Source organism: Aegilops tauschii, chromosome 2 (genome assembly GCF_002575655.3).
Source record: "Aegilops tauschii subsp. strangulata cultivar AL8/78 chromosome 2, Aet v6.0, whole genome shotgun sequence".
Classification (NCBI taxonomy): Eukaryota; Viridiplantae; Streptophyta; class Magnoliopsida; order Poales; family Poaceae; genus Aegilops; species Aegilops tauschii.
The window spans coordinates 82,322,207-82,347,738 of NC_053036.3; the positions used below are offsets into that span (position 1 = coordinate 82,322,207).

At 43.8% G+C, this 25,532-nt stretch overlaps 2 protein-coding genes across 3 annotated transcripts; both read left to right on the forward strand.

Moving 5' to 3' along the window:
- Positions 1 to 7,812: 7,812 nt before the first annotated feature.
- LOC109744182 (annexin D3) lies at positions 7,813 to 9,467 on the forward strand. Its single transcript, XM_020303280.4, has 3 exons — positions 7,813 to 8,164; positions 8,257 to 8,423; positions 8,525 to 9,467. The coding sequence occupies exons 1-3, from the start codon at positions 8,089 to 8,091 to the stop codon at positions 9,263 to 9,265; spliced, it is 984 nt and encodes a 327-aa protein (XP_020158869.1). The 5' UTR covers positions 7,813 to 8,088; the 3' UTR covers positions 9,266 to 9,467.
- A 7,135-nt stretch (positions 9,468 to 16,602) lies between these two features.
- LOC109744180 (condensin-1 complex subunit CAP-D2) lies at positions 16,603 to 25,497 on the forward strand. Of its 2 annotated transcripts, none has more exons than XM_020303278.4 (17): positions 16,603 to 16,850; positions 18,452 to 18,777; positions 18,862 to 19,022; positions 19,099 to 20,239; positions 20,315 to 20,506; positions 20,990 to 21,646; positions 21,744 to 21,917; positions 22,019 to 22,086; positions 22,197 to 22,419; positions 22,495 to 22,594; positions 22,696 to 22,811; positions 22,899 to 22,956; positions 23,377 to 23,528; positions 23,639 to 23,834; positions 24,116 to 24,592; positions 24,677 to 24,776; positions 24,894 to 25,238. In XM_020303278.4, the coding sequence occupies exons 1-17, from the start codon at positions 16,703 to 16,705 to the stop codon at positions 24,898 to 24,900; spliced, it is 4,296 nt and encodes a 1,431-aa protein (XP_020158867.1). In that variant the 5' UTR covers positions 16,603 to 16,702; the 3' UTR covers positions 24,901 to 25,238. The 2 variants fall into 2 exon arrangements, with proteins under 2 accessions (XP_020158867.1, XP_073364131.1); XM_073508030.1 differs by lacking the exon at positions 24,894 to 25,238 and adding an exon at positions 25,248 to 25,497 and having other exon boundaries at positions 16,615 to 16,850.
- The last annotated feature ends 35 nt before the right edge of the window (positions 25,498 to 25,532 follow it).

Below are 25,532 nucleotides of genomic sequence, written 5' to 3' on the forward strand. Positions count from 1 at the left end.
CATTGGTTCCAAGAAAATTTGTAATATATTGTTGAGCTTTTTTTTCTATACCAACATACTAACATTTGTTAAATAAAGAACATGTAAATAAACGCATTTATCGGTTTGCAATTTCCCTCTATTTTATTCCTTCATAATATACTAATGTTTGTAAAAAAACACGTATATGGTCATATACAATGGAGAAGTTCAATAAATAATGAACATGTAAAGAAATACACTTATCGGTTTGCAATTTCCCTCCATTTTTTATTTCATGTGATTTCAGTTTTTTAATCATTTTTTCTGTATTAACCTAGCCTTTTCATTTCAATTCGGGATTCTACAAAGGTCCTGAGTTCTAGGAATTAATGACTTCATTTTAATAAGCGCATTTTCCATCTCAGCATTGTGACATTTCCCCCTATTTTTGATTATCCATTGCTGGGAAACAAGGCAATATAAACGAATGCATCTTCCTATCAATATCTCTAATCTTATGCTTGTGAGAATTTTAAGCAGTAGACTAGAAATAAGCACCAGTATCATTTCTGGGTTGTTTATTAATTCGTCTAATTTGATGATTTTGTCCATCCAAGATCTCAATCAATCCTGCATCAGAATGAAGATAACGAGACAAGGAAACAAGCTTAGAGCATCTCTAGCAGACCCCATATAGTGTCGACCCGTAAAATGCGTTTACAGTCTGCTGCAGATCTGATTTGCGGGGCAAATTCATGCGTTGCAGATCAGACCCCGTATATGAAACTGTAAAATTTAACAAAAGCATTCACGGGAGAAACTTGCAACGATGTTGATCATATATAGTTCCTCATCATACTACATTGATCATACATAGTTCGTCTACATTCACTACAAAAAAGGACACATTCGTGACATTATGGGCCGAACTTTTTTTTTCTGTCATGCTTATGACACTTCTAAGACAATAATTGTGATAAAACCACGTATCATCATAGATGCGATGGGCTCCCACTTCTATGACAAAAAATCATGAGAGAAAATGGGATTTTTGTCCCGGACGGGCCGGGGACGCACCTGCATGACATTCTTTGGACCGTCCATGACGGAAAAAGTCGTGGTAGAAGTGAGGATGAGGGAAATTTCGGAGAGTTCCCGGTTTCGGTGGGTGGTCGAGACCGAGCGATGCACGGAGGTTTGCGTGTTTCTCTTGTACACGTACGCGCGTGTGTGCGAGGCATTGGGCTCTAACTGAACCCGAGCGATTGCACTAACTACGTTATTGAACCCGAGCGATCAATCCCTTGGCTGTTAACTGAACCCGAACGATTCCTTCGCTACTGTTGCTAACTGAAGCCGATCAAACCTGCCTCTTGATGAACAGTGACCGTTGTTGGGGGTTCGATGAACAGTCCTCGGCGGGGGTTGGATGAACAGGACCTCGTGGTAGTAGAGACTGTTGCCGCTGGATGAATAGGACCCCGATCGAGGAGGCCGCTACACCCGAGCCGGTGGGGTGGATGAACAAGACCCCGTGGAGGGCTGGTTGACCGATGGAGGCTGGATGAAGAGTAGCCCGTGGATAAACAGTAGCCCGTGGAGGCAGAGGAGGAACACGCAGTGGATGAACAGTCATTAGTAGAAAAGAAACTTACATTTGGATCATTAGTCCCGGTTTGTTTACGGCCCGGGACTAATGTGACCATTAGTCCCGGTTTCAACGGCTAGGAGCGATCGGGGGCACGGGCATCATTAGTCCCGGTTCATTTTGTACCTATAGTCCCGGTTTGTGATTAAAAGGGTGGTGGCAGGCTGGTGTCAGGCTGGGGCCCCACAAGCCCATTTAGTCCCGGTTTGTATAACCAACCGGGACTAAAGATGTCCCTTCGTCCAGCCCAAGCTCATTCTCTCTGTTTTCCCCTTTCTCTCCTCTGTTCTTCCCCTTGCTCGAGCTCATCCTCTATTTTTGTCAAGATTTATTAAGATTTGAAGGCTCCCCATCCATCCAAGTGTTCACAAAGGTTAGCAACTTTGTCCTTTCATCTCTCATTGCTAAATTAGCTCGTGCAATGTTCTATAAGTATAGTGATTTGTGGGTTTTAGTTTGGGAGTAATTATGTGAGAGTTTATTTGATTTATATGCAATTTGAGCTCAAATTAACTTCTTAGTTTGCATATGTAGGTGTGGTTTACTTAGTGTGTTCCCGTCCCCGTCCTAACCACCGTCGATCGTCCGCACCGTCCCGTCACCATCACCACCTTGGTGATCCTCTTGTTTTTATCCTTTTTATAAAAAAAAATCATGTTTGTATGATTTAGATAGTTACTTGTATAATTTTCTTACTTGTATGGTTGTTTGTTATACATAGTGGCATGGTTTTGATATCCATCCCCGTCGGCCCTTTTCCGGTTTATAATTCGGATGTGGTATATATATTCTCTTTTATAACTATTTGTTGCATTCCGTGTTTATGACAATTATGCCCATCAAGTTGACATAGATATTTTTATCTAGGAGGTATGTGAACCGGAAATTGCAACCGACCCTCTTGTCGAGAAGTTAAATTTAGTTGAAAAAAGAAAACGAGTATTTGAAAGAAAAATTGAAAATAATTTGAAGAAGAGAAGATGAAACTGGAGTTGTATGTTGCCGATGTCGTCGATGATCACAAGATCAAGATGGATGCAATGCGCTTGAAGATTAGAAAGATTAAAAAATATGTCGTTAATAAAAAAACTTGGTATCACTATGTTGTTGGATCAATTCTTACCTTAGTTGCGATCTTGATCGCATTTGTTGTTCAATTTAAATGCTTTAGCTAAAGAGTTTGTATGTTGTTTTATGAGAATAAGTGTGTATGAACTTGTATTAATTTGGTCTTGTCAGTGTTGTGTAATGAAGATGATCAGGCAATGCATATACGATGACCGACACTCTCTCCAGTTTATTGATGACGTGCATACTTTTCTGCTTGCGGCTGAGGCAAACAAGCGGCTAGATGGTTTTATGTGTTGTCCATGTGCTGTCTGTAAGAATAATAACAATTACTCTAACTCAAGAGTCATTCACATCCACCCGTTGACCATTACAGCAGCTTAATCCGAGGTGATCTGCGACTTTGAGTCGCAGACGTAATTTATCGAGAGCATTCTAAAGCCCCGTGAACCAGAACTTCACAATCGTGCATAAAGGAATCATGTAATTTGCTTCTCCGATGAGAGATTAATAAAGTACAAGTTTTTTATATTTTATTTGTGTACTTGGTACACTGGCACGCTCATAATATTTATTTCCCCTCACGCGTGACATGTAGAGAGATAATAACATAGCAATAGTTTTAGAACGTTGATAGCGGCCGAATGTTCGGCCTGGGTGCTCCCCAGATCGAACGATTCATTCGGTGCTGGGGTGGGCATCGATCGAACGATCTCGTTTGAGATGAGAGGAGCCCCAGCCCAAACGCCCTCCCCCACCCAGTACAGGTCTCTGCTATGACTAAAAGAAAAGAAAAAATAAAAGCTCGGTATGGCCCAGTTTGTACTGTGACTGAAAAGCATTTTTTATCTGTGAATTTTTGCATTGCTATGAAAAAATTGCCAATTAAAAGCGGAAAATTTGAGAACTAGAAAATCGCAGTGATGCAAACCAGAAATTGCCATCTGTCTTTAACCAAGCAAATTTTGCCATGGACAAAAAGATCTTTGTTTATGCAATGGCACAAAAAGAGAAAAGTCATGGCAATTTTCATTGTCCATCTTGGTAAAACATGTGGACTAAAAATCCCATGAAAAAAAAGATGAAAGTGAAATTTGCCATGCCACTAAAAGTAAAAAACTGGACATGGACCATGAAAAGTTAAATTGCCATGAAAAAAAAACAGAAAGAAATTACCATGAAAAAGTATAATGGACATGTATGTAAAAGTAAAATTTTCCATAGCAATATTGGTAATTTTGCCATGGCAAATAAAAAATGTGAAAGTTCCATGGCAAATAAAAGTAAAAATTCCGATGGCAATAAATAGTTAAAAAAAATGCCATGGATATAGGTAACTTAGCCATGGAAATAAATGTGAATTTGCCATGGCAAAAAAGAGTAAAAATTTCCAATGCAATAAAAGTTAAAAAATTGCCATGGCGATTTAGGCAAATTTTCCATGCCAAGTAAGTAAAAAAATTCATGGCAAAAAAATTCACTTTATTTGCCATGGTATTTAGTGTATACATGAAGACAGAAAATGTGGATTGAAAATTGCCATCATGGACATGATATGAAAAAACATGGTAATTGAAACAAAAAAAGACATGGTAAATTTTCCATGGAAAATAAAGAAGTAAATTTTGCCATGATACAAAAAAGGAAATTTTCCATGATATTTGAATTAAAATTGCCATTGTCCATAAATTAAGTTTTCCATGTCCTTATGGGATTTTTTCCTATAAAAATGTCCGAAGTGTAAGAACCATTTTAGTTTTTTTTTTGTCATGATGTGAAAAAAAGACATGGTACTTGAAACAAAGAGACATGGTAAAGTTGCCATGGCAAAAACAAGTTAAATTTATTGCCATGGTATTTAATGTATACATGAAGACAAAAAATGTGGATTGAAAATTGCCATCATGGACATGATACGATAAAAAACATGGTAATTGAAACAAAAAAACACATGGTAAAGTTGCCATGGCAATAAAAGAGGTAAATTTTGCCATGATACGGAAAAAGAAAATTTGCCATGCTATTTGAATTAAAATTGCAATTGTCCATAAATTAAGTTTGTCATGTCCTTATGGGATTTTTTCCCTATAAAAAATGTCAAAAATGTAAGAACCATTTTCGTATTTTTTTGTCATGATGTGAAAAAAGACATGGTAATTTAAACAAAGAGACATGGCCCATTTGCCATGGCAAGAAAATGTAAATATTGCCATGAGACGAAAAATGCATGATAAAAAAAATCTATTCTGCCATATACCATGACATAAAGATTGGCATGGTCAATGCACTAAGTTTGCCATGATGTATGGAATAGACTTGCCATGGTTTAATAGAATGGGAATTTTGCCATGTTGCAAAAGAAGAAGAAAAATAATTCCATGCTCATGGTAGAAAAATACAAGCTAACATGCCATGGCAATTTTGGAGATTGTGAACTTGGGTGAAAATTATCATCACAACAACAAAATCATCACTATATAAACATGCCCCCCCACCCGCCCACCCCAAAAAAAGTGTGAAAGTGCCCATGGAAAAATAGAAGAATATATTGCCATGGTCCATGCACTAAGTTTGCCGTCATGTATGGACTATACTTGCCATGGTAACATATAAAGGAAATTTTGCCATGTTGCAAAAGAAGAAGAAGAAATTGCCATGCTCATGGCAAAAAAGTGAAAAGCACGAGCTAAATTGCCATGGCAATTTTGGAGATTGTGAACTTGCATGAAAATTGCCATCATAGTAACAAAATCATCACTATATAACATGACCAAAAAACGTGGGAAAGTGCCCACCATGGCACAAGAGAAGACTATATTGCCGTGGAAATTTGCAGAATGCAAATTAGGGTGGCAAAAAAGAAGACTGTATTTGCCATGTTTCTACACAACATGGCAATATTTGCATTGGTGAGTGGACTCTACTTGGCATGATGTTGGAATAAGCACATCGCAGGGAGACACTTATTTGTATAGATTTGCATGACATAAACACGATGATTAACATTACTGAACAACAAACATGGTTGATGGTAAAAATCAGCACTACTTGCCATGTTGTAATCTTTTGATTTTCAGCTATAATAGTGACATGCTTGATTGCACACGACAATTTGTGTGGAGTTGCCATGCTGCAAACAAACAGTGATTTGACACATTGCAGTAATACTACTTGCCATCCTCTACAAAAAAACATGGTAGATGGCAAAAAACTGTTCGATGGCAAATTAATCAAAATGGTGGCTGCATACAACCAGAAACCCAGGTGTTGCGGTGTGCTTTCCTCCTACACTATACGGTACAGCAAAATGTTGTAGATATCTGAATAAAATTGGTGGAGCATACGAAAGAGAAGAAGATGGATGGGTGGATGTCCGCCGCCAGCCGGCTGATGCAGCAGTATACCAAAAAAGAGCATACCCAGCTTTGCATCGACGAGGAATGGAAGGCAAAACCATCACCAGTGGCAAGATACCTGAATATCGCGAGCGTGCTTCATTCGCAAGGTTGAAATCGTGCAGGGACGTGCTCGTCCAGGCCAGTCGGAGAGCTCGAGCTAGCGGTCATGGCCGATGGCGCATGAGGCAGCTTAGGCGGCTACTTGGAGGCGACGGAATACCTGGGCTTGTGACGAATTCCGGCAAGCAGTTCCACATCGGTGTCACGCACAAAGAAGACGGCGTCCGCACCGACAAGCACAATGAATACACACCAACCTCTGCATAGGTAGGATGTACACAGTCAACACTAACACACACAAGAGCCCGCCGGCAAATAGCAAAGTCATCCTAGCTATGCCTAAGCGAGAGAAAAAAAATCTGACAAATTACAACAAGGACTCTATCCGCACCAACCATTTCATGACAATACAAGGACAAGGATGTTTGTGTTCTTCAACAGCAACGCTCAAACGTCATCGTCGCCGGATCCGATCATTGAAGGCTGGATTCTAAGTTTTCACCCTGAAGAATCAGCCCGGGCATATCCGAGCAATGCCTTCAACAAGGTTACGATGCAAGTACATCATCATTGCCAGGTATAACCATCTCGGGTAAGTCCTAGGTTTTCACCTCGGAGCTCGCGGCTGGGCACTTGAGAAGCACCACCATCAACGTCAATTATGTGTTATCGCCACCACTTTCCACGATCCCAGCAACCGCATGCGTCGGGAGACGACCACCGTCACTGTACAACCATGTCCTCTGCGTCTAGTCATTGTCCATAAATTGCATCTCACGGATACTCCCGAAGGCCCCAAGTGGATTAGAGCTGCACTCAGCCATCGACCACCTTTGGAGACCATCGGCCACAAATCATGGTGCCCGCCTTGCCGCGGCAGCTATTGTACATGAGGAGGCCAGATCTGGTCATTCCCCACACCTACACACCATGCCACACCCACGCCTCCATGGGCCAACGAGCAACACATAGATCCATCGTGACCCGGTGTGGAGCAGGTGAGCAGCCGCACCTTGGGCTTGACGCTTGAGGCGAGCAGCTGCCGCCGCAACCAAGGCGAAGATGCCAACAGGGACAGCTGCAGCCGAGGCCGGACATGGGACGCCTTATGTGGATCCGGAAGATGGGGAGGAAGGAGAGTGGGGCGCGAGTACGCGGGCTGCCCTGCCGCTGCCGTCACCCTAGCGGCCTCCTCCATCGGCGACAGGTGGATGGGGTGTGGGCGTCGGCGGCGAAGTCTCTTCTGTGGTGGCGGGGAGGCCTTTGGAGTCGCCCGATGCGACCGGAAGGCTAGGGCCATCCATCCCATTTAGAGATAGTGCCTAGTGTGATTGATGATATATTGGCTTAGAAAATACCGGTAGGTTTGTAGAAGCCCGGCGTTTTAGCCTCCTTCCTGATTAACCAGTACAAGTTCGGTATAAAGTTGTACTACTAAATTAGCGATAATTAATATGGATGGGAGAGAGTGACAGGTTTGCAGAATTTTATTTTTGCATATCGTGGCAATCGTGCTCTGTATGGTACTGCTTTACTCGGGCAGGGGAAGAAAAGAAAAGAAATGCAGAAGGAAGAATTTTTTTGTGGAACTTCTTTTTGCAGGACGATAATGGAACTTTGTTAAAGCGTGCAATTGGCAAAACAATAAATCGAAGATCACGTTGTAGATCTGCTGGTGTTGCGAACGAGTTCTCCAACGCAGTTTCGTACGAAAGCTTAACGCATAAGCAAGTTCACATCCCTCTGTGAGGAGTGACGACAACTGAAGCCCATAACGTTACTGGAGAATACTTTACGATTTCTGTATTAATCCACTTTATTCCAACTCTTTATAATTCGTCCCACCCTAGTATATAATTCCTCCGTAGTTAATTCGTCAGCGACCACTGCAGCGGCTCGAAGACGATCGACCGACCTTCGGTGACCCGCTGCTGCGCATTTCCGTCGCCGATCATGTCCGCCATCGTCGTCCCCAGCCCGGTGCCGTCCCCCTCCGACGACGCTGAGGGCATCAGGAAGGCGCTCCAAGGCAATGCTCCTGCTGGGTTCCAGTCTCTTGTTGCTGCATTGCTCACTTGCAGGTTGCAGCTAGCTGACATGGTGATCTCTGTGCGCGTGCAGGATGGCGGGCGGACAAGGAGGCCCTGGTGCGCATACTGGCACGGAGGACGGCGGCGCAGCGGTCGGCGATCCGCCGCGCCTACGCCTTCCTCTTCCGGGAGCCCCTCCTCAACTCCTTCCGCCAGCGGCTCTCCCGCCAGTACTGCCCCGTCACCGTCGACTTCTGGGTACGGCAGCGCACGCATGCATCTCTCCGGTGAACCTCGAAAACCGCGACGCGTTTCCTTTCTCTGACGGCGTCGCTCGCTTGGCTCTCTTGTTTCCTCAGAAGGCGGTCATCCTGTGGACGATGGACCCGGCGGAGCGGGACGCGAACCTGGTGCACGGCGCGCTGCGGCGGCGAGGGGACGGCGACCACCTCGCCGTGCTGGTGGAGGTCTCGTGCGCGTCCGACCCCGACCACCTCGTGGCCGTCCGGCGCGCCTACCGCTCCCTCTTCGGCTGCTCCGTGGAGGAGGACCTCGCCTCCTGCGCCGCGCTCCAGCAGCCGCTCAGGAAGATGCTGGTGAGCCTCGTGAGCTCCTACCGCTACGGCGGTGACCGCGTCGACGCGGACGTGGCGAAGCTGGAGGCGTCGCAGCTCTCGGAGGCCGTCCGGAGGAAGCAGCCGCACCACGACGAGGTGGTGCGGATCCTCAGCACCCGGAGCAAGCCCCAGCTCAGGGCGACGCTCCGGCGGTACAGGGAGGACCACGGCACCGACATCGTCGAGGACATCGACAGCCGCTGCAGCAGCCAGTTCGCCAGGACGCTGAAGAGCGCCGTCTGGTGCCTGACCTCGCCGGAGAAACACTTCGCGGAGATGATCAGGGAGTCGGTGGTGGGGCTGGGGACTTACGAGGACATGCTGACGAGGGTGGTGGTGTCGCGGGCGGAGATCGACATGAGGCAGATCAAGGAGGAGTACAGGGCCAGGTTCAAGACCACCGTGACCTGCGACGTCGTTGACGACACCTCCTTCGGCTACAAGGACATCCTGCTGGCCCTGGTTGGCGGCGAGGAAGAGTGAAGCGGCAGACCTGGAACGATGCAGCGCGGTCACCTCCGACCGGACGCCGTCGCCGCTATTTTTTTTACGTCATATGATTATTTTTTTCGTGATGAATGCATGTTGTTTCTACATCTTCATTCTTTTCCTAGCACGTGTGTAACCTTTTTCAAAGTGTTTCTTGAACCATTTAAACTGACACTAAATGATGTTTCGAGCCTCGTACATACAGTTTTTTTTCAGCCTACCAAATTCATATTTTTGAACTTCCTTTTTTCGTGAATACGCAAGATTGCGTACCGTTGCACTCATAGAACTACTAGAAAAAGGCCAATTTGTCCCGGTTCGAAGGGCCTTTAGTCCCGGTTCTGGAACCAGGACTAAAGGGTCGGTACTAAAGCCCCCCCCTTTTAGTCCCGGTATACGAACCGGGACTAAAGGTCCTCCACGTGGCCGCTGTCTGGAACACCAACCGGGACTAAAGAAAATTTTACGAATTTTTTTTGATTTTTTTAATTCTGATTTTCAAATTTCTGAATTATTTTATAATTTAATCTCTAATCACCACTCATCACTGCATAATTTAACCTCTAATCTTTAATCACCCCTCATCATTCTAAATCATCTAACTTCCCGGCCGGTCACCCATCCTCTCACTACTCCAGCCTGAGCATGCTTAACTTTCGGGTTCTATTCCCCCTGCTCGTTTCCAAGTCTGCAGTTGTTGTTTTCCTGACAATATTAAGATGTCAATCCTATTAACCCTCAGGAGTTTAGCTTGAGCATGAAGTCACAGGTTTCACTGTTTGAGTTTGAAACTATTATTCTAAAAAATAATAATTATTTAGTACCACTAATACTTCTTGAATAAGTAGTTTGACCATAGTTTGACCAGATTTAACCAAAATTCAAAAAAACTGAAATTTGAGCATAACTTTTTTTCCTTTTAGAATTTGAGGATTCTAAAAATTTGCAAACAGGCCTACGGCAGTCAAAATCGGATGCGGATTTTCGTGCTGAACGCTTTGATATATTATATGTTTTTTTTCCAACATCGTATGCAAAAGTTATAGCCGTTTTACTTTTTCATAACACTTTTTTGCAAAACATGTCCAAATTTAAGTTTTTTAATTTTCCTAACTAGTAGATGTAGTAATATAACCACGTCTCGAAGGATTTTATTTTTTGAAGTTTTTATCATTTTCTTTGTTTTTTTCAAAACTGAAATGGCGATACACGGGGGGGGGGAGGTAGAGTTTGAGACACGAAGCCCTTTAGTCCCGGTTTGAGACACGAACCGGGACTAAAGGGTGCGATGCCCTTTAGTCCTGGTTCGTGTCTCAAACCGGGACTAAAGAGCTCATTTGAACCGGGACTAATGCCTTTAGCCGCTCGAACCGGGATTAATGCTCACATTAGTCCCGGTCGTAATGCAACCGGGACTAATGTGTATATTAAGCTGTGACCAAAGCCCTGTTTTCTACTAGTGTAGGGAGAGTGTGAAACAGTTACAAGGCGCAACTCGCAAAACCACGTACACAAGTCGACACGGTGATGAGTACAGGAGCAGAGCAGAACTAGAAGGGATGCTCAGCCCTACACCACACCCGCGACTTTGGTAATAGAAGGTTGAGGCCTTCAAGCTCCAGCCCTAGCCCAAAGTTTAGCCTCGTGTTGAATGACTTGGACAAGCTACATAGTAGAGGGCCACAAACCCGAAAATTGCTTGGCGTGGACGAGCTCGTGCGCTCATGGTATTGTCGCTCGTTCGTTCGCCTAGGGATATGGGACGTCCATGGTATTACAGGTGGTGGATGGAGGGGATAGTTAATGCGTGTATGTGACGGAAAGAGACGCTGTGGGAGCCGATGTTGACGACCGACGTACAACTGGTGATCACGCTGTTTTTCGCCGGCCCGTCTGTTCCCTATTCTGGTGAAGCGCAAAAAGTGTCTCAACTACTGCCGGCGTATTAGTGTCCATGTTTCTTATATACTCAGCAAGATCTTTTTTAGCAGATCCGGTATATACTGACCCTATTTTAGGTGGCTTGTAATTGTTTTTGTAGTAATGCGAAAAGTATCGCGCCACAGATATTGTGAACCCTTTACTTATAAATTTTTGGCTATCGGCAAGGCGCGACCCCTGACAAAATAGTTAATAAAAATTATATTAAATATTTTAAAAATTCTTAAAATGTTTTGTAGATGTTCGTGTTAGTGGCGGAAGCTTCGATGAAAATTTTCATGCGAAATGAAGCGGCAGTGTTTCTCTAGTGAGAAAAAAAACAAATTCAGGGTGATTTTCTATGGTAACATTTGGTGTTTATTTTTATTTATTTTCCACTGGCCAAAATTTTTAGACCTTTTTCCTACATTTTTTGTTCGTACCATTTTCATGTAGCAAAGAACACATCGAATTTTGTTAAAGTGAGGACCCGATGGTGAGGCTGGAGACAAGTTTTCTGTTGGCAGACGCCTGGAAGGCGAAAATGGGAACGGGCATCTGGCAAGGATATGGTTGAAATTTGCCTGGATTTGTATGTTGTCGCAAAAAAATGCGTGGTCGTCATTTCTCCGAGATATGTTCACAGTGGGAAAAATTGCCAACTTTCCATAGACAGATGGTTGTTATTTCCGGATGGCCCGATTTATGGTGCTTGATAGAAAAACTAGAACCAAATACAAGGTTGACCGTCAGGCAAACAAGTAGAGACCAGAGGCATAATTAAAACAACAGTGGTGCATGCTGGCAAACCGGAACCTAGTTTTATTTTTACAAACAAACCTTAGTCTGGGCTTTTTTACTCCTCCATGCGGCGGTAACTGCAGCTTATCAGCTCTAATTACCGGACGAATATTTTATTCATGAAGAGATTTGTATCAATTAGAACAGCACAAATGTGGACCGCTAGTTATCCGTTAGTTTACACGGTTCAGCGTAGTACGTCACCGTTTTCACGGGCGTACTCGACCTGTCTCCACACAATCACATTAAATACAGTACGCAACGCGTCGTCCAATCATTCGTCCACTTACCAGGAGCGCGCGAGCCCGGGAAAAAAATCTTGTACGACCGGGTCGCACGCAACCGATCGGGAGACCCACTCCCGCTTGCACCAACTGGCAGTACGAATCTTAACGCGGTGTTCCCAGATTTCCTGGTTCCAGCCCACCCCGTCTCCCACGTCCCACACCCCGGCCTTTCAGCATGTAATCTGATTGTCTTCCAACAGAATCACATCTTGTCTCTTCCATCTCGCTGGCGACGGCGTGGCATGGCGCAGCCCGACGACGGCAACGAGTCACCGGCAGCGCCGCGAGTGTGCCCGGGGAGCATTGCCATGGACGGCGGCAGGACAAGGGTAGATGGGTTGTGCCGCGACTTGTGTCGCCGGAATACATGGCGGATGCCGGCGGGGATAGAGTGCCGTGAGCAGGCCGGCGGGGATAGAGTGCCGTGAGCAGATGCGATGCGACGGTGCCGCGACCTGGGCCGCCAATGAAAGCGGCCGTTCCAGGCGGGAATGGAGCACGCCGGGCAGAGGAGTTGCACCCAGCGTCGAGGAGCACGCCGACGGCGTTGTGGTGACCAGTCGGGCGGACCATACCGGCCACAGGAATATGGGTCGTTGGAGAGATTGGGCATTGACCTGGGCTAGGGATTTGATAACACGCTTAGTTAAGTTTGGGATAAGGTGATGGTGCGCTGAGATTCGTATTGCGAGTTGTCGCAAGCGGGAGTGGGTCTCCCGATCGGCTGCGTACGACCCGGTCGTACAAGATTTTCCCGCGTCTGTACCATCGCCACTCTCGCCACAAACCATCGAAGACGCGTCTGTCACTGTGCTTCCGAAGCCACCCACAGTCAGTGGGATGAGAGACGAGAGCCCCTTACGCAAAGTAGTGGGAGCATGGTCACGCGATAACACACACCAATCCTAGAAAAGATTCCTCCGGGCTAGGAAGGTTAGCATTGGTGCGACACCAAGAAAGGATCTCGTGCCACACTTGACGAGAAAATGAGCAACCAACGAGGATATGTTGCATGTCCTTGGTCTTCAGGTTGTAGACGACGCAAATATCAGCGTGAGAGAGGTCCCTGCGTTTGAGGCGATCAGCCGTCCAACACCTGTTCAGAAGGGCGAACCAGATGAAGACCTTGACGTGCACGGGGTCCCAAGTCTTCCAAGTGAGTTGCGAGTGGGGTGCTTGAGTATCGCTGATGAGGAACACGTCGTAGCAAGAATTGGCTGAATATTCCCCAGAAGAGGTCCAATGATGATGCGGGGAGCGATGTCAGAGACACGACAATGTTTGAGGCAGTCGACCCTTCTCCGGCATGTCCGCGGGTTTACCTCAAACTGTTTGTTGCTATGAAGTCGAAGATGCGGTGGCGGGGCCCCGTGAGGTACAATAACAGACAAACTAGCAGGTGGCCTGTTCGGTGATCTTCTACGACGCCAACCGTGCCTAGTTCTGCTTTGTGATTCACCGTCAGAGTCGGAGCTGCATTGTTTGGTCGTAGGTGGCTGAGTTCTAGTGCGGATCTTCTAAAACTCCACACGACCTCTACAATATGAGTTGAGTCGACGATCACCTACGATGAAGTCGAAGTCGTTTGCTCAGGCTTTGGGGATGGCGATGACGTCTTCTAGGGGAGGAGCAATGACGATGACACCCTACGTGTTGTCTCAATGAGGCCCTATTTTTAGTGGTGCGCGTGGGGTATTCTCTATGTACCGTTTAGCGGTTATGATGGTTTTTTGCCAGTTTTCTAGTAATTAACTGGTCAACTCTCTGGTTTTTGCCTGGTTTTCTCTAATTAACCGGGTAATTGTTTTCTTCTTAATGAATATAGGAATCCTGCCATTTTGATTTTTTTACCTATACTGTGTGTGGTGGAAGGTTTAATTGTTTCGTGAAGCACTACAAGGGGTAGTTTGTAAGTGGGTGATCTGGTCGTGTATGGCTATTGATCCCACTCATAGGTGTTGCTTCGAGCTCTTTGCATCTCCAAGTCGACGCTGATTGATGTGCACTGCTGGGTGCGTGGTCCTCTTTGGTTGACACACCTCACAAAGGGCAACGGGTCGACATTGGTCTCTGTCGATTTTTGCTGACATTGTGGGTGCGGGAAGGGTTGTATGCTGCTTTTTATATCACTACTTTAGTGATCTAAAACGTCTTATAATAGTTTGCAGAGGAAGTGCAGGTTTAGGTCCAATTTGGAATAGAGAGATTTCACATGAATGAGCTCTATAAGAAAATTCCCTATGATGCCATTTAGATAAAAGGATTGGCTTTATAGTTCGTAGAGAAATCATTCATTTTCTTTGAGTTTTGGACGGTTCGAAAACGTTTGCTTAAATGCCATTTTCTTTCCACTTCATTTGAGAAGTTCAATCTAACATGTGACTTTATTTGTCTTTTTTCCTCTCTTGTAAGAAAATAACTTCCTGCAAAATTTTCATGGAGCATCCAAATAACTACTTTGTACAAATTTTACATTACCAATATAGAAGACGCGACATACACTTTCAATTTCGAGCGTTCTTTTTAGCAAAAGAGAGCCCCCCCTCCCTGCCGCCGTCAACACAGTGGTTATTTATGAAGCAATTCAAGGACAAACTACATCTAACAACTAGATACCAGACATGAATGTGCCACAATAGACAACATTTTGTAAACTTCACAAGTTCGCCAAAACCTCGTCAGCTACCAAGTCGCAGAACTCCTAGTCTCCATCTGTGCGCCGCGCGGTAAATCTCATTTTCTACCTCCTCGACTAGCCTTGCCCCCAGCATCAACAGTTTTCCTCTATTTTTTCTTCTTCTATAAAACGGACCAATCATAATCCAGTTACACATTAATCTCACCAGAATCATAGGATCATGATTTTTTTTTCTGAAGATAGTGTCATTTCTACATCTCCAGATAGACCAAAACATAGCAGAAAATCCCAACAAGGACTAACCGCATGTCAGTTTTCTGGAACGCTTTGACCCAATTACCGAAACGATCATTCAACTTCAAAAGGAGTTGATCTCAAATCAAATGCGCATTTCAATAAGCTCCAAATGAGCCTAGCAGCAGAACATTCAAAAATAAATAATTGATATTTTCATCTTGACCACAAAAGCACATCCTTTCTCTCCTTTCCATTTTTTTCAACAAGTTATCGCAACAACCACAAAAACATTTTGATCTTAGCTGGGACTTTCATTTTCCATATAAATTTCCGTCAATATCCCATATCAGTTTTGATTAGAAAACATGTAAAGAGATTTTACTGAAGAGATTCCATCATTGGTTAACATCCCCCGGGCTTATCTTTGCCAGCAAACATTCTTAGCTCCTCACATCTATCTTTTAGGCCATTCCACAACTCCAAGGAATCTCCCATGAGTGTCCTCCTGAAGGTAAAATCATCCTATGCTTTGTTAATGGCCTCAGCTACAGAGATCTCATGATCAAAATTAATATTGTATAACGCAGAATAGGCATCTTTTAGTGGTTTGCTTCCCACCCACCAGTCCTCCTAGAATATGGTGTTTTTACCATCTCCCAGTTGCTTTTTCACATGTTAATAAAAAAAGGGTGTTCACTTTCAAGCTGGACCAAAATTGCAGAGTCTCCTGTTCTATTTTTATCCCAGAAATACATTTGTTATTGACATACTCCCATCGTCCCAAAATAAGTGACTCAACTTTGTATTAATTTTGTACATAAATGACTCAACTTTGTATTAACTTCAGTACAAAGTTAGTACAAAGTTGTGTCACTTATTTTGAGACGAAGGAAGTATTTATTAAGAAGAATGTCCACCAAAGGTCTTCTTCAGTTTATAGTTTTCAAAACCATTTATCTAAAGAGCTTTGTTCATAAGGTCCAAATTAAGAATACGCAAACCCCTACTTGGATGTAATCATTGGTTCCAAAGAGGTTAGGTATTTAGCTTTTGTGGACCATCGTCGACTGCGAGGCACCTACAACAATTTCGTAAATCTCAATATGATATGCCGGCTCACTCTCTCGAAAATGCTATAGAGGTATACGTGCGTTCGTTCATACATGTGAGTGTATGCGCGTATATAGGAGCGCTTGAGTTTGTATTGTGTGAAAAAAAGTGAATTTATTATTGAACCATCAAAGCTGGCACTACTACAGTGCAAACTCGGCACTGCTTGTGGGTCCCAGGCATAAGAACGTTTTAGCGGTACAACGGGAAAAAGAAAAATGAGAAAGTAGATCCGACCGACCTCCAGCACCGGCGCGCGGTGGCACCCAGCTAGTGACATGTGGGCCCTCAACCCGACGACCGCCCTCACAAAATTTCACGCCTCCCGCTCCCGATTTCGAAATACTCCCCACTCCTCTCCCCCCTCCCATTCGCAGCCAAAAGCCAAACCCTCCGCGCCTCCGCCTCCCGCCTCCCCCCATTCCTCCCGCCGGCGAGATGGCCCCGCCCTTCGTGTTCCCCTCGAGCCTGCGGGATCTGGAGCGCGACGACGACGGAGACGACGAGGGCGAGCCGTCGCTCCGGCCGCACGCCCCCGTCGCCGTCACCGCCCTCCGCGCCGCCGACCTCGAGGAGTTCGTCAAAGGTACCTTCCCGCTCCCCGCCCCCCCTAATCCCCCGCAGAATTCACGGTTTCGGCCGGAGCTCGCCGAAATCGAGCGCTAGATTGAGGGCGCGCGGCGCGGCCTTGCTGCCCGATTTGCCCCCAGCTCGAGGTTGCAAACCCTAGTTCCCGTAGATTCAGTGTCTAGCGCCCTACTGCTCGAGTCTTGGCAGACGTCCGCAATTGGATTTTCGAACTTTGATGTTTGCTCAAAGTTCTGAAAGCTAAACCACAGTTGACCGAACACTCACGTCCTCAGAAATAAGAGTTCCCCACCGTCGTTTGACATTTCCCGAGCTACAACTTGACTCGAAATGAGTCGTGTTGGCCGTCCACCTTAGGAATCTGAGTGTCTGGCTGGGATATATAGTGCGTTGCCCTTTTGAGCTAATTCGGTCTTGGTTTGCTTTTCCGGATTCTCGAGCATTTTGTGTTTGCTGGATTTTCTGGAAGCTCCTTGTCTTATGTGCTGCTTTTGGAACCTGCAACTTATCAAAGTAAAGCTATGCTAGGTCAAGCATTTTAGTCTACCTAAGTAATCTAACTTGACGTCAACTTACACCCCACAGCCCGCAGTAGTTAGTATTTTTCTTTTCTTCCGTTAAATTTCAAGTGTTGTTGGTATGGGTTGATTATAATATCAAAATTATGCTTCATTATAAAATGTAGTACTTAAATTGTTACAACCAGAAATTCTGTAAATGACTCAGACAAGGAATTGGTCGCATTCCCCAAATTCCTGATGCCTTTTGGATTTTCATCTCTGTTGTTCTCCACGGTTTTTGGGGCTTCCAGATTGGCAAGCCCTGCTTAAGTCGATGTTGTTTCTGGTGTTCCTTAAAAGAGTGTACTATCACACATTGAAGTTCTTAAATCATTTTTTGACTCAATCTTTGCTCACATGGACAGAAACCTAGTTTGCAGTTAAAATTCTAATAAGTGTCCTGAACATTTGAGAAAAGTCACTTATCTTTCCAGAGCTAACACTGCCTATTTTTTAAAGTTGTCTTGTCATACAAGAGGTTGCCAACTTTCATGTGCTCTAACTGTTAATTTTTTTTGTAAGCTAGTTCACACTACACAAGGTAACCAGTATTTTGCAAAATAAACCTTTGGTGATTTACATCAAAACTACTCCCTCGGTAAAGAATTATAAGACGTTTTGCAAAATACTGGTTACCTTGTGTAGTGGAAGTATTGTCCCTTCTTTTTGAAGGAAACATAATGGAAAAGACCGTACTGGAAAATATATTTAAAAGGTGAAATATACAAGAAAAAAGGACAAAAATAAGAATGACATGGTTTTCAGGTTCATTAGTTCATATGATCACAACTGAAACAAGTGTGCCTAATGTTGAACTAAAGTTACTCTATAAGCAGATGTTTTCAGATTTGATGCATTACATTAACAATCAAATGAGCATGTCAACTGCTTAGGAAACATTTGCACCAATATTTAGACTCTCTAAACTATTTTAGTTTGTTGAATATGAAAGTACTGTAGTTATTTATTTTGTCAACGTGTGTATATCTATTTTTTCAATATGAACTAACTTGTTCTTTTGGTTTGACTTAAATTAAAGGCACATCATTCGATCTGTCTGACAAGGAACTCTTCTGCATCGAGGAACAGGATGTGTTTAATAGCATATACTCTCTTGTGCGTGACTTCACTTGCTTGCCCCCAGGGCTTAAGTTCAATCTTGTTGAGGCCTTGCGCTCCAACCTCAGTGTTCTTCTGCCCAACATTGACTCCCTTTCACGAGCTTCCATGTCATCCCCCTCTGATGGGATCCCTATCACTGACCGCATCGCGTCTCACCGCAATGCCCTCAAGATCTACTCCTTTTTCCTCCTCTCCATTGTCCTCGCTCAGGAATCTTCAGCTGATAGTGGCACTGGGGCAAAGGTAATACTTGTCCAAAGCATATGATTCTTCATATTTTTATACCTTTTTTACATTTAAATAGTTTTTCCTGCCATTTGGATTTAGGTGACAGCACATGGTCGGAAGAAGAATCCCGTTTATGCTTGGAATTGGGAAGCGCAAAGAGGGCGGATCATGAATCTGGTCGCTAATTCTCTTGAAGTTGACCTTACACTACTTTTTGGTCCAGGCGGCGCTGATGAGCGATACCTATCTTTTGCTTCAAAGTAAATTCTTGAACCTTGGTATAGTGTACTTTTCAGTAATCTTGTTCTTATAGTGACTTTGGTTTCTTATGCATAGGTGTACTTATGTTCTCTTTGAGAATCAAAATGTGTTAAAAGATGAGGAAACGAGAAATGGTCTATGCCGGATAATTGGTGCAATAGCTACAAGGCATCAAAAGATTTCTCAAACCAGTGCATCTGTCTTGCATTTGATCCATAAATATGATTTCACTGTCGCTCATCTTGCTGAAGCAGTTGCTGCTGCAGAGAAAAAGTTTGGTGATGGAAGCTTGGCAATTTCCCTGATCAGGGAAATAGGTCGCACTGACCCGAAAGACTATGTGAGAGATGGTGCTGGTGCTGACAATGTTGGGAGATTCTTAGTAGAACTTGCAGATCGTTTGCCAAAACTTATGTCTACCAATCTTGGTGTTCTAATACCACATTTTGGCGGGGAATCATACAAGATTAGGAATTCTCTTGTTGGAGTCTTGGGCAAGTTGGCTGCAAAGGCTTTCAAAGACGTTGATGGAAATAACAGTGCTCATTCCATAAGGCTCCGAAGTAAGCAGGCTATGCTAGAAATTTTGATCGAGCGTTGTAGGGACGTGTCAGCATACACAAGGAGTCGTGTCCTTCAGGTCTGGGCAGAGTTGTGTGAAGAAAATGCTATTTCAATTGGCCTGTGGAATGAAGTGGCATCAGTTGCCTCAGGGAGGTTGGAGGATAAAAGTGCAATCGTCAGGAAATCAGCACTACAACTTCTCATCACAATGCTGCAACACAACCCTTTTGGGCCTCAACTAAGGGCCACGACCTTTGAGGCAACTTTAGAGAAGTACAAGGAGAAATTGGAAGAAAAGGAATCTCAGTCTCCCGCGGAAGGTGAACTTGTGAATGACCATCCATTGGGTGAAGTGACCGTGGGGCAAGACGAGAGTGTCAGTGATAGTTGCCTACCTTCTAGTCAAGACCAGACAGATGAAGATCATATGTTTGTAGATATAACAAACTTAGAACAGATCAGAGCTTTGGTTGCATCCCTTGAGGCTGGTCTGCGATTCACGACATGTATAACGTCGTTAATGCCAATTCTTATCCAGTTATTGGCTTCATCTTCAGCCACAGATGTTGAGAACACTATTCTTCTGCTAATGAGATGCAGACAGTTTCAGGTTGAAGGTTCAGAAGCAGCACTCCGGAAAATGTTACCTTTGGTAATGTCCCGGAATAGCTAGTTTGTGAACTCATGTTTTGTTTGCATTTTCCTCACTCATTTTAGCTTTTTGTAGGTATTTTCTCAGGACAAGTCAATATATGAAGCAGTGGAGAGCGCATTCATTGCCATATACACAAAAAGGATCCCAACAGAAACAGCCAAAAGTTTGATAAACCTCAACATCGATTGTAGCATTGGTGACCTTGCTGCCCTGGAGAGCTTAGTTAGTTCATTGGTACTGAAAGGAGAGATTTCATCCAACACGGTGCGCTCTTCTTTCCCCTTAATGTTTGCTGATACTAGTAGCAACAGCAATGCTATGCACTCTTTCATATAGAATTCAATGTGTACCGAATACTGATTAGATGTGTTGCTGCTTAGATTATTCTATTCTTGTCTGCTATTGCATTGTACTGTGGAAGTCCAAGATAGGGTTATTAACTTGCATGCAGGTGAGAGAGCTAATTTTAGAACATCCAGCAATTGTGAATTTAAGATGCATGCTGAAAATTTTGCTCCCAGCTCATCAATACCTCAATGTGAGAATTTCCTTTGAAGATTCTAATGATAAGTTTTATTGATTTGTTGTGCTATTAGGTGTACTTTGACAACTGTATCACACCAATGTTTTCCTAGGCCTATTTAAGCATAGCCATTTTGTTGAATGCCATTGTACTATTTTAGTGATGCGTCGTATCTTGTTTTGCTCATGAGGAGCATACTTGCTAAGTCCCACAACCTCTTGCAGATGTCAGCTTTGTGGGATTATTTTTGCTTCAACATCAACGGTGTAAGGCCAGTGCAATGCCGTGGAGCTTTATCAATTCTTTGCATGGCAGCAAAGTCATCTCCTAGCATTCTGGGTACTCACTTGCAAGATATTGTTGACATTGGGTTTGGGCGCTTGGCTAAGGAAGAGCCTCTACTTGCTAGAACTGCATGCCTTGCCCTGCAAAGATTATCAGAAGAAGACAAGATCAAATTACTAAGTACTAGTACCAGAGTATTTGCTGCACTGCAAAGCTTGGTAACTAGCTTCTCGCTTCCGGAGAAAATATGGTATGGAGCAACAGATAAAGCTATAAGTGCCATATATACCTTACACCCTGCACCTGAAATCTTTGCTGCTGAGATTGCAAAGAAATCCCTCAGTTCTGTATTCAGTGCCTTAGGAATGGATGGTGTGTCTAATGGAGTGGAACTTGAAACTCAGAATAGTTCCACAATTACGGAGTTATCAGCCATGAAGTTGGGTAGATTTCTTTTTGTCATTAGTCATATAGCACTCAACCATTTGGTTTACATTGAGACTTCCGTTAAGAAAATCCACAAACAGAAACAGAAAAATGAAAAATCACAGTCCACCAATGAGGATAGTCAGGTAGATGGTTCTAAGAATTCGGAGGTAATTCTTGTCTGTTACATCCATTTGAACTTTTCGATTTTGGCTTGTCATTGTTTCATGTGACTTAAACTTGCTATTCTTTATGTGATGCTGGCAGGCACAAGACATAAATGCTGAACTGGGACTTGGTGCAACGAGAGATATTGCAATCGAGTTCTTTGCTGAAAAAGCTGAAAGGGAGATTGTTTCCTATTCTTGTGAAAAGAACCTTCTTGGACATTGCGGACCATTTCTATCAAAACTCTGCAGGAATCTGACTTTGCTGCAAAAGGTTTGTATTCTATTGTATTGCCCTTTGTACATCTTTGAAATGTTTGGATTCCATTGCTCTCTGCGGTTTTGTCATGACTTAATATTATTTTTTGGGTGTAGTTCCCGGAGTTACATGCTTCTGCAATGCTTGCTCTTTGCAGACTGATGATTATTGATGCAGAATTCTGGTACGCAAACAACATCCACCTGATTGTGTTTGTTTAATACCATGGGTAGCATCCTGTTTTATCTACAAATTTATGACGACACTGAATCTTATTATATGCTCAACTTGCAGCGAGGCAAATCTCCAGATCCTATTTACTGTTGTGGAAAACGCATCCTCTGAAATCGTCCGATCTAACTGCACTATAGCCCTTGGTGATTTAGCAGTTCGCTTTCCAAACCTCTTAGAACCTTGGACAGAACACATATATGCCCGATTGAGCGATTCATCGGCATCTGTGAGGAAGAATGCTGTGCTGGTCATTTCTCATCTCATATTGAATGACATGATGAAGGTCTCTCTCTCCCCCTGCCAATCCCTCTCTCTCTCTCTCTACCACCACTGAAACACGTTCGCAAATCCTATACAGGTTAAAGGTTATATCAACGAAATGGCGGTGAGGGTAGAAGATGAAGATGAGAGGATCTCAAGCCTTGCAAAACTCTTCTTTCATGAGTTGTCAAAGAAAGGTACATGTATAAAATGTGTCAGTCCATTTGATTTAATTTAATACTGCAGTTAGACTTTAGCTAATATGGTTACCTCCTTTTTTCCTTTGGCAACTATGCAGGAAGCAATCCAATTTATAATCTTCTTCCAGATATTCTGAGTAGACTGTGCAATCAACACCTCAAGGAAGAAACGTTTCGCAACATCATGCAATTCTTAATTGGTTCTATTAAAAAGGTCTAACATGCCGCTTCTTTGTCTGCCATTAGTGCACTTTGGTTTTTATCTCTCGATAACTATATTAATTTCTAACTGTTATTTCAGGACAAACAAATGGAAGCTCTTGTCGATAAGCTTTGCAATAGGTTTGCTGGTGTAAATGGTATTATATTCTTACTTCTCCAATCAGACTATACTGAATATTTATGTTGTTCGTGTGTGCTTCCATTAATTGCTAATCAACTGTTGACCACTCGACGTCTGTTTAAGAAACTATGAGATAAATAAACTTTGATGAATGGAAATTAAGAATTACGAATAAAATGAGAGCACCAACCAAAGATTTAATGCTGTGAATCAGCAGGTTGTGTTAACGTGCTGTCTTGTAAGTTTCTCCACAGAAGTTAGCAGTATGGAAATTTAGCAAGGCAGCTGACTTCTTTGACTCTCATTTCAGTCTTCTGTTCTCCCTGAAACAGCCGTGATTTACTACATACATTATTTTGGATGTTTTCATGAATTCTATAACTTTGTGCTCACCACTTTCTCAGATGTATGATTCTTTCTTTGCTTGTATTTTCAGATGTTAGGCAGTGGGAGTATATCTCTTACTGCCTCTCTCAGCTAACCTTCACTGAGAAAGGTCTGAAGAAACTCATCGATAATTTCAAGATGTTTGAGCATGCATTATGTGAAGATTCTGTGCTGAACCACTTCAGAAGCGTGATAGCAAAGGTTGGTTGCATAGCCTCAATGGCTGCATATGCTTAACGTTTTGTTGAAACCAGAAGTCTGAGTTTGTGAATTCAATGCTTTCATTGATCTATGTCAATTTGTCCAAACAGTGTAAGAAGTTTGCGAAGCCAGATCTCAAAGCTTGCATTGAGGAATTTGAGGAGAAAGTTAGCAAAGTTCACGAGGAAAAGAAAGAACAAGAAGCCACGGCAAGAAATGCGGAGGCACATAAGCAGAAAATTGATTCTCTTGATAAAATCCTACTCGCTAAGGAAGCTGGGCAGAATGACAGAAACTCTGCTGACGGTGAGTAACTTTTTTCCTTTCTTTCTGAATATCCTTTATGTTCTTTAGCATTTAAGTTATTTTCCATGTGAGTACTTCATGTATGATTACCGTTCTTATATGATACTCCCTCCGTAAAGAAATATAAGAGCGTTTAGATCACTAAAGTAGTGATCTAGACACTTATATTTCTTTACAGAGGGAGTACTTCATCACAACCCAAATTGGTGTTTATGATATATGCACTAGAGTAGAGAATGTTCAATAGAGAGCTCATTTATTTATGTGTGTTTCGTTAACAGAGGAAACCAGTGAGGTCATTGATCCTTCAGTGGAAGGCAATGCTGAAGACAAGGAGACAGAGGAAACTAGTGAGGTTACTGATCCGTCAGTGGATAGCAATGCTGAAAATAAGGGGGCAGAGGAAGGTACTGGGGACATTGACCCTTCAGTGGATAGCAATGCTGAAAATAAGGAGACAGAGGAAGCTACTGAGGTTACTGATCCTTCAGTGGGTAGCAATGCTGAAAATGAGGAGACAGAGGAAGGTACCGAGGTTACTGGTCCGTCAGTGGATAGCAGTGCTGAAAATGAGGAGACAGATGAAGCTACTGAGGATATTGATCCTTCCGCGGATAGCGCTGCTGAAAATAAGGAGAACAGGACAAAAGGCAGCGGCAACATTTGTTCCGGAAAAAGTCAGACATCATCCACGGTTACAGAATCAGAAGATGATAGCACAGAGGTTCAATCATCCAAAACTGTTCGCAGTCGCAAAGGTAAGCCATAATTCCAGCTTAGATCACTGAAGAACACGTCATAGATCCAGTTGCTCAAGGGACTTGTTCCGTCTATTTGTACAGGTTCGACACGATCGACTGTAAAGAAGATCAGAGAACCTATCTTGGAAGACTCTGCAGACGTTGCTCCTCCAGTCAGGCGTTCCACCCGCTCGAGTAGAAGGTGCGCTTTCACCTGCCGTCCTTGCTCATCAGTCTTTGTATGTTGCCGTCACGCCCCGTGTTTATAAAACCCCTACTGATTTACTGATTTGAGATACCCTCGCTGACAAATTGGCAGACAATGAAGCTGAATGAATATGGAGCAAGTGGCAGCTCCCTGTCGCTGTGTGACGATCTCGGCTTGAGATCATGGGGTTCTTAAACCATCAGTGCTCCGCCGTCCTGACGCCTGTGTGTACCGTGGTGTTTATTGGCCTGCTCTGTGCTGGTATATCTGTGCCGGCTCCAGACTGCTGTGTTAACTGACCGCTTGTATCCCTTCCAACAAGGGGGATTTGTATCTCTGTAGTAACACCCTGCCTCCAGTCAGCTGTAACCCATTAAGTTGATATTTATTTCGTTCGATCCTGCTGATTGTACAATTCTATACTCTACACATGCATAACCTTTCTGGATTTCTGTATGCACACAGGTTCACCACTCGAATCATCATAGTAATAATCGAAGAAGATGACCGCGCAACTATTCCAACCGACGAGCCAGCGATTTCTATCCCGTTCACCGTGAGCCAGGATCCCGGGACCAGGAACTGTTTTCCCTCACAGCGACACGTTATCGTGTCGTCCTACTCGCACGATGGCAACGGGTTAGAGGGGCGAGCAAGCAAGGGGAGAAAGTTAATAGTAACAGCCACTGGTGCTAGATAGACCCCAATAATGCAGGAGGAAAGCAGCGAGTCGCCACCTCGACCATCTTC